Here is an 8,625-nt window from a genome sequence, read left to right as displayed (position 1 = left end):
CTTAACTAACACGACGTAAAACCATCCATGTATCCTATTTAATATTATATGGGCTGTTTAGAAGGCTGAAAGTACAGGGTATTATCTTGGTGGTCTTTTCGCAATCGGTGTCGCTTATTCTGAACGCGTATATTAGGCTAGGAACTAGAGGTTAGTGCGTAGCACGTTGATTTTATGGAGTCCCTGAGGCGATGGCACGCTAACGGGATCCCTGCATAGTACAAGGAGTTGGTTTTATTGTTATTTGCTATTCCGTAGAACAGCCACCTACTTAATGAACTGCCTAAGGCGGACAATCCAAGGCTCATCACTGCTCAAAAAAATCTCTTGATGATGGCTTTTCGTCAGTGATAGGCGAAGCCATGTTAGACTCGGTCGGGAATGTGATAATCTTGTTGAGCAGCTGGGGTCGCCCATCGACAAAGTCCAGCGTGATCTCTGTAAACCATGAGCTCTGCGCACCGTACGGGTACTCTAGCGGCTCCACGGTAAGACTCTTCCGGTCAAACGCCTGCCGTCTGATCAAGGGCTGGGACTTGAGCTGGAACCAGATCAGGGCGGTATCAGTGGGCTGTATGGAGCCCGTGGTTGGAACAGGGAAAGTATGTGCTCCACTGCTCGCCATGAATACGGGAGTCACGTTGTCCTCTTCCTTGTCTCTGTGGAGATCGGGGCCTCGATCCAAGACGATGGAGCACCCTGGGCTCGTGGCTGTGAAGGCAAATGCGTTCGGTGGGTTCTCGGGCGGCTGCTTTGCGCTGATCGATACCTTGTCGAACGAGTCGAATACGAAGGTCTCTCCAGGCTGGATTGGCAACGAATCGGTCGCCGAGTCGACGAAGACTAGACGTGGATGTCAGCTGCGCAGACATCCGCGGCGGGGCAGCGTAGTCCATACAATTTGGCATGCACCCCGTTTCACTTGCAGACACTCGGTACGTCTCGCTCCAACGAATGGTCATCTCGGGACGGATGTCTCTGAGGTGATTAGTCCCGATCGGTGCGCGGGAAGGTTCGATCTCACCATTAGACCATCCCACAATATTGTATGTCTTCTTGCCCACGTGCTCATATTGGAACCCCCAAGCACAACATATGCTGTACTCCTCGTTCAATGCAACTGCGAGGCGCTTGTTGATCTTGATCTTAATGCTGCGCCTCGTGAGGCGGTTCTTAGAGTCCATACTTGGCCGGGCACCTATCCAGTGTGCAGTTCTGCGTTCCGTGGTTTCGAGAGGAATGTTTATGTGACGATCGCGTGGAGCGTCGAGGGACTGGAGATGGCTCAGCCAGCCATTGACAGAATCTGCAATCTCGTGATTTTAAGCGATTCATATCAATTCTAGACTTGTAAACCCCTCAGTGAAGACTGCCCGCATGGATAGCATGTGCATGGTTGCGGACTAGTGGGCGAAGGGGCGTCCAGTTGCCGTGACGGGCCGTAGCTATATGTGGGGCGATGTTGCTACTACTATTGGAACGCTGCATCTGCGTTGTGGCTGCCGTTTTCGAACTGAAAGCTTGAGAGAGCGAAGCGACGCACGGCATTCCCGAGCCCACGCGGTATAAGTTCAGTGAAGAAGTGCTCTATGACCAAAGACACATTGCGAGCTCTTCCCATCAGCACTCGATCGCTTCTTCTTCCACAATTGCGCGCCACCTCATCGTAACCATCACCATGGGCTACTACACCATCAACCTTTCCTTCAAGAAGGAGCAGGTTCGAGATCTCAATACTGAAGGCTCCAAGCTCTGCTTCACCAGCGGCATGGGCTCCGACTCCAAGTTCAACGTCATCGCATGGAGCGATAGTGAGTCCCTCGTCCATAACTCCTACCTCCACATCCACTGACATATCTCCAGCGATTGCGTCGACAGTGCATATTACCTGGAGGGAGGATTACCAGGTTGCCGCGACTAAGGATCATTTTTCAGCAGGGGGTATATAACATCAACCGTAGCCAGACCAAGCACTGACACCAAAGCCAGTCAAGTTCCATGTCAGCACCAACCCCGCAGACATTAAGTTCAAGGAAGTCTACACTCTGCCGCCCGACTGGACCGACGGCACCATCAGCCAGGACTCCAGCCTGAGCGACACCTCGTTCCAGTTCGTCAACCAGACAGACAAGAGGGCCTCCGCCGTCATCTACAAGCTCATCCAGGGGAAGCCCACCCCTTTCTACATCAGCCAGTCTCCCGTCTTCTCCCAGGGCAATGAGGTCTTGACCCCCAAGCTCAAAGTCGCGCTGTGGTTCGATAAGAACGTCGAAACGGGCACCATGGTCTCCCATATCAGCTCGAAAATTACCGCTATTGACTTCACCAACCAGCAGACCTGGAATGGCCATTGGGATGGGATCTCGTTCGTAGTTGACCCGTGAATAGCGCCTGGATCATGCAGACTTGTGTGCATGTGGTCGACGTGCTGGGCAGCTCATACGTACACGCAACAGTTAAACTGTCTCATTTGCTCGTATATATCGATGGCAGTCTAGCTATCACTCTATCTCTCCTGTGATAGCAGCGTGGTTCCGCGCACGATGAAACAGTTCCCTTGACACCTCCTTCCGCACATGCTCACCCCCTAAGCACCTTGTCCACAATCCCTCTAGCCAGCCTTGCTACTGTTATCCCCTCTCACCAACTCCACAAAGCTAACATGCACCCCAAATGTCCTAAATAGCCAATTTCTTAGCTCCGCAGAGAGATGATGCTATCGATGCCATAACTCGCCATGTCCCTGCCCACACCCACATCCTCGATTGCAATAAAGAGCAGCTTTGCAAGCCTCTCTGTGACGACCTCCCCCCGCTAATCCACGCAGTTCCTGCACGTTTTTGGGCGTGCAGCGGCCGAGCCTTGGTATGATCTGCGCACGCCACAGTCATCCAGAACAAGCCAGCTGTCAAACACGCCCCGCCAGGAGTCGAAATGGTGCATTGCGAGTCAGAACATCCGTGATGGAGCTACGCGAGCGACTCGTCTTTCATATTTCGTGAAGGGCTCGCTACCCAAGGGTGGGGGAGAGGGGCGGCAGGCTGCAGCAAAACGCAGAGGACCAGGTAGCAGCGAGAAGGCTTCCTGCTCACTGTGGTGCAACACATAGATGATTGATGATGGCTTGTAATGATGTATATCTGGATAGGGGGGCGGCGGTCAAGGATTCTTTCAAGTCAACTCACTCAATGCTCAAGCCCATCTCTTCCCCTAACCCAGAGTTGCCTCGCACAGCTGTAGCGTTTGGTTCGGACCGGCCCTTCGCGTCTTGCAGGTTGCTGCATTAGCTTGGATGTTGCCGCTGTCCAACGCACACGTTGGCAGCGGTCGCACTAGCTAGTTGCGTTCCACCCTGCATGACCCGCCCCCGCAGTGCTAGTTTGCACTCTCCTTGGCCTCCTCCAACCCTGGGGCTGGTCTCCCAAGGTCTATAGTGACCCACCTCAGCCAGCCCCCAACTCCCCCCCAGCCTCCATCGAGCAGCCACATCCCAATCCGAATCCACACTCGCTAGTCGGGGCGGGCCGACAATGTTGGATTTGGAGTACTTAACAGGGAGGGGACGGAAGTGGGTTCTGTTCCAGGTTTGGCTTTTCCTTCCCCTCGTCCAACGGCACGCCCGCCTGCTCAGCTGGAGATATCCTTCTAATGCGGTGTACAGGCCCTTCTCGAACCGCGCCCTCTCGTCCACCGGCCTCATCGCCAGCGGTATGAACAACCGCCTGTTCGGGGCTTCCGGATCTGGCTCATCTCCTGGCTTTCCCGGTAGAAGCTTGCTTGCTAGCTCATCCATGTACGGTTGCAGCCATGCCCAGTCGCCGCTCTGCAGCGTTAAGATGCCCGCCGGCGCCGTATTCACGAGCTGCGTCTTGGTGAGGTTGTAATTCTCGCTGCCAAGCCGCTTGTCGACCATGTACTCCGGCACGTTCTCTGTCACGAGCACCGGCCCAATATGGAACAAGGCCGTCATCTTGTGCATCGCCTGCTGCCAGGTCCATGGCGGGAGGGTCAAAGATGTGATGGGAAGCAGCGAGCTGTACAGGTGGAGCGCCAGGAACGGGTCGATGAGGGTCGCGTACGCCTGCAAGTGTGAGTTGCGCCGGTACGTGTGCGTTTGAACATACGCCTCGTCCCAAGTGGGAGACTTGCGAGACTGTTGCGTGGCTTGGACACTGTCGCGTGTCTCCCAGAAAGCCGTTAACCTGGATGAGGCTCTGACACTATAGGTTTGCGGTGCTATGAAAATGGTCATGACAAACTTCAATCATGAGAGACTGATGATATATATTGGTGTGACCAGACAGGCACGAGTTGCTTTGTCCTCGGCTTTCAAATACGTAACGCAGAGGAAAGCCTTCAAAAAAACCCTGATTGAACAGCCAGTAGTACGCAATCGACTTGCGAGATGTGCGAGAAAGCTAGAGGCCCATTCGGCATGGTTGGATCAGCTAATATTTCAGCGTGACCATTTGTCGAAGAGTGATGCAGATCGCGAGCTCGGCGGACTGACTGCACTCGCAAAAGCGAGGTCTGGAACGATACTCGACGATTGTGCGAGATGCGTTGTTTTGTTATTTGGTGGCAATGGAATTACTGTTTCTGGCCAAGGGGAGTTGGTGGAGAAGCTCTCCAGGGAGGCACCATGCGCTCGAATTCCGGGTGGCAGTGAAGATGTCATGCTGGACTTGGCTATACGGCAGATCCACAAGAACTTTGAGCATCGGAAACGCATCCAAGGGCAAAATCCAAAACTGTGACATATTGCGGAAGACAAGGGCGTGAGTATAGCGCGCTTTTATGTATCATAAATTTAATCTCGATCTCTCTATGACAATATATACATCAATATTAAGCTATTTTCCGGCGGCACGTGACGGCATGGGAATTCGTCGATCAGTTGAACAGAAACAGTGGTGGCTTCTGAAACTCGGGTAGAATAGATTTCGGGTTTCTGAAGTTTGCCTCAGTCATTCATCATACCTCTCTAGGAATGGTCGATCTCTTGCTGCAGATGTCTTGTTATGTCATAGACAAGGAAATTACGAGGAGATCCAAATAGCCGAGGAATATTTTTCGGCCCAGGGAAATCCTCCCAAGAATACGACACAGGTGTAATTGGAAGGCCAAACTATTTAGTCCAACTGAGGAAAGCAATTGGATCCCCGTTGTTCATTTGGTGAAATCATTTACTACAAGAAATTACGCCGACAGCATGGAGACTGATTATTACCCATGTCCGACACAAGATCTCCTAACATGGGCGTTTGATCATGACAGATATGATGAAAACAAGCCAGTTATGTATAGCCTCGAAGATAGGAACTGCAGTCTTACGCGAAAGCAAGCAAAGACGTTCATCCGGAAGCTCATTGCAGGTCTACGTAAAGCTGGCCATAAATCTGGCGATTGCGTGTGCATTGCAGCCTTCAACGACGTGAGTGTTGGGAATTCACCTAAGGATTGTCCAATCCTGGATCATCATCAGTGGCAATACTGATATAATTCTTAGATCCATCTGTCCACGATATTCAATGCGATCGTTGGTGCTGGAGGAGTGTTTGCAGGCACAAATCCCAGCTACAAACACAACGAACTCGTCCATCACCTCAAGACCTCAGAAGCTAAATTTCTTAATGTCGAGCCAGCATTTTTGGAGTCCATCAGTCGAGCCTCACAAGAAGTAGGCACACCAAGTGACCATACCTTTGGTCTAAATCTTTTTGGTGAATCTATTCCCACGGGCTATCGTTCGTGGACATGGCTTTTGGAACACGGAGAGCAAGATTGGGAACGATTTGATGATTTACAGACCGCAAAAAGTACCCCCATCGCCAGACTTTTTACCAGTGGAACCACTGGCCTACCAAAAGCTTCGGTCATGACTCATTACAATGCGACATCTCACCACACATTAACCCGGGAAAGGAAACCTTTACCGTTTGAGGTATGTCCACGCTATTTGTTCGATATTTGATAACTGATGGAAGGCTGATATTGCTGTAGTCTCGCAATATCTTTGCGCTGCAGATGTTCCATGTCTCTACGATACCTGTAGTCCATTGCTCGCCGTGGAGAGTGGGACATAGCGCATACATCATGCGACATTTTCAAATGGAGCCCTATCTAAAGGCTGTAGAGGAGCTCAAGATCAATGAAACGGCACTGGTTCCTCCCCATGTGATTTCGATCCTTTCGTCCCCTCTTCTCAAGAAGGATACTCTGCGCTCTGTTAGACGAGTTACCGGAGGCGCTGCTCCATTGGATGCTGGCATTCAGCGAAAATTCAAAGCGCTGTGCGCACCTGGTGCAACATGTACTCAGATTTGGGGAATGACAGAGACATCTGGTTCAGCGACCTTATTTTACTACCCCGAAGAAGATGACACAGGGCGCATTGGACGTTTCATACCAAACGTTGAACATAAGTAAGACCAGAATCAACCTGAATAATTATCGACCATAAATAAGACACCGCTATAGGCTTATTGACGATGACGGCCGTACGATCAATCAATACGATGTGCGGGGAGAGCTATGCGTTCAAGGGCCGACAGTGACCCCTGGGTATCATAAAGACGCGAAAGCCAACGCCGCAGCTTTTGATGAGGATGGATTCTTTAAGACAGGGGACTTTGTGTATTGTGACAGTAAGACCAAGTTATGGTACATCGTAGATCGAAAGAAGGTCAGCATATCCGATTCACTACCCTGTCTAGTACACTATTGCTTACCAAATGCAAGGAATTGATCAAAGTGCGTAGATTTCAGGTGTCACCGCCAGAGATTGAAGGAACACTCTTGAGCCACCCTGACATTATTGACGTCGCTGTAATTGGAGTGCGCTATCCGCCCAAGGATGATGAGTATCCACGCGCATATGTTGTTGTGCGGCAGGGATCAAGACTAGATGCCGATGCAGTCAAGCGTTACGTTAGTGAGCGACTTGCAAATTACAAGGAATTGACGGGTGGTGTCAGGTTCATCGATCAGATTCCCAAGAATGCTTCAGGGAAGAGACTGAAAAAGCTTTTGAAGGAATCTGCACAGAAAGAGATATCAGGGTGGCCCCAAGCACGCCTTTGATATTACGAGAATGGCAAGCTACTATGACTACTTCTTATAGAGATTGGAGAGAGCACTGCTACTTTGGACTTGGCTCAAAACGATCAAAGTATACGAAAATCTTATAAAGGTCTACTTTTTCCAAAAGTGCTATTCAAAGAACGTATCCCCTGCGTTGCAATGACCCAGCATCATGTCATCAAGCAAGGAGCGAGGAATTATATTTTAGCAGTACGAAAAAGGGTGACTTACCGTGATTTCTCAAGATGATCTTGCTATAGTAGTTCATTCGTTACGAGCAGGTCTTAGCCCGGCTTCGAGTAATAGATGGGCTAAATTGCCCCACCCTAGAATTTGGCGGTTATTGCTACATGCAACCTGGGTTTAAGTAGTAGATGGTTATGAAGACGTGAGAGAAAAGGCCCGCTGCACAGATATACTTCGGTATTCCGCATACGATCTTTAAAGGAACTAAGATAGCTGCATAAAAGGTGCCCCTGATATAGTAACGTAAATTCGTAATGACGCCAATACCACGTACTATGTAGTGATGAATATCAAACAAATCAGTAATTCTAAATTTAGTAAGGCTTTTAGTAGTTGTAAAGATTCCATAGCGCGAGCCGTGCTAGCTTTTGCTATAATCTAGGCTGATGTTGGATGCGGTTTTTGTCCCGATATTTTAAGTTCCCCAAGAGCACGACGACAACCAAGCATACAAGGGGCTTTATTAGACATGGCAGATATATTTTGCAGCTGACTCGGAATGGATATACCCTGATTCAAATCTATTGGTGTTTTGCAATTACAGAAAGATAGTCTTTTCCCATTTCCTCTCTTCCATTATAATGCTTTTCTTTCGGCCCAGTCTACAGCGGAAAAGTGGCAGCAGTGCATGCTTAGAAGATGCTCCGAATAGTCCTATCTTGGACACATGCGTTTGTATATTAAGAAATTGACTGACCCGACATTTGTCACTTTGACAGAGACTCCTGCAAGTTCCGTCTTGGGTAGCAGACAGCAGTAAACACAATGTTGTCAATAGTGAACTGTGTTCAAGCACTACGCGTGTAGCGGCCCGCAGGCATGGCGGCTGTTCTGGACACAAACGAGCAATGGTTATTCAGTCTCGTGTGTTTTTGCATGTACATACTGACTACCTTGAAGAATGATGGAGCCCATGTACCTGAAGCTTTAATTTCGTGATAAGCCAAAGCAGCGACAAGGAAACTTAGGCAGAGTTTTGACACTGTTCGCCGCTGATCAGCCCGGGACTCGTAGGTGATTCGTGTTAAGGTGAAGTTTGCGGAGCGAACTTCATCGGTGGTTGGGCGCAGCCACTCAACATTTTAGCTATATGCCCCCTCTCCCATACTGTCGCAGTTGGTGAATGAATCCATTATCCTATAATGCAATGTCGTCATCTGTTTGTACGTAGGGCAGGTCGGCATTTCGTATATAGCATTCATTCGGCACACGCCGATCAGTATCCCCTACTCTTTACTTCGGGCTGCCATTCTGACGTGGAGGATGCCGAAACGCCGAAGGTGCGTGCACAAGGCT

The 8,625-nt window shown here is 49.9% G+C and overlaps 5 protein-coding genes across 5 annotated transcripts; 3 read left to right on the top strand and 2 right to left on the bottom strand.

Moving 5' to 3' along the window:
- Positions 1-307: 307 nt before the first annotated feature.
- On the bottom strand, positions 308-1,184 carry COCVIDRAFT_20725 (hypothetical protein; the record flags this gene model as incomplete). Its single annotated transcript, XM_014695443.1, has 2 exons — positions 308-843; positions 899-1,184. The coding sequence occupies 2 exons, from the start codon at positions 1,182-1,184 to the stop codon at positions 308-310; spliced, it is 822 nt and encodes a 273-aa protein (XP_014550929.1).
- A 494-nt stretch (positions 1,185-1,678) lies between these two features.
- Positions 1,679-2,324, top strand: COCVIDRAFT_68545 (hypothetical protein; the record flags this gene model as incomplete). Its single annotated transcript, XM_014695460.1, has 3 exons — positions 1,679-1,811; positions 1,864-1,941; positions 1,990-2,324. Coding segments are annotated over 3 exons (546 nt in total), but the record flags the coding sequence as incomplete, so codon positions are not given.
- A 959-nt stretch (positions 2,325-3,283) lies between these two features.
- COCVIDRAFT_31440 (hypothetical protein) lies at positions 3,284-4,252 on the bottom strand (the record flags this gene model as incomplete). The annotated part of the gene is made up of 1 exon (XM_014695459.1): positions 3,284-4,252. One exon carries the CDS (start codon positions 4,250-4,252, stop codon positions 3,284-3,286), a length of 969 nt encoding a protein of 322 aa, XP_014550945.1.
- Positions 4,251-4,757, top strand: COCVIDRAFT_114175 (hypothetical protein; the record flags this gene model as incomplete). The annotated part of the gene is made up of 1 exon (XM_014695458.1): positions 4,251-4,757. The coding sequence occupies one exon, from the start codon at positions 4,251-4,253 to the stop codon at positions 4,755-4,757; it is 507 nt and encodes a 168-aa protein (XP_014550944.1).
- A 455-nt stretch (positions 4,758-5,212) lies between these two features.
- On the top strand, positions 5,213-7,083 carry COCVIDRAFT_31439 (hypothetical protein; the record flags this gene model as incomplete). Its single annotated transcript, XM_014695457.1, has 5 exons — positions 5,213-5,434; positions 5,510-5,944; positions 6,004-6,425; positions 6,481-6,685; positions 6,742-7,083. 5 exons carry the CDS (start codon positions 5,213-5,215, stop codon positions 7,081-7,083), a joined length of 1,626 nt encoding a protein of 541 aa, XP_014550943.1.
- Positions 7,084-8,625: the final 1,542 nt, after the last annotated feature.

This window comes from Bipolaris victoriae (assembly GCF_000527765.1).
Source record: "Bipolaris victoriae FI3 unplaced genomic scaffold scaffold_160, whole genome shotgun sequence".
NCBI classification, from domain to species: Eukaryota; Fungi; Ascomycota; class Dothideomycetes; order Pleosporales; family Pleosporaceae; genus Bipolaris; species Bipolaris victoriae.
The sequence above is the reverse complement of the archived record's forward strand: the minus strand, read 5'-3'. Positions and strand labels throughout refer to the sequence as shown.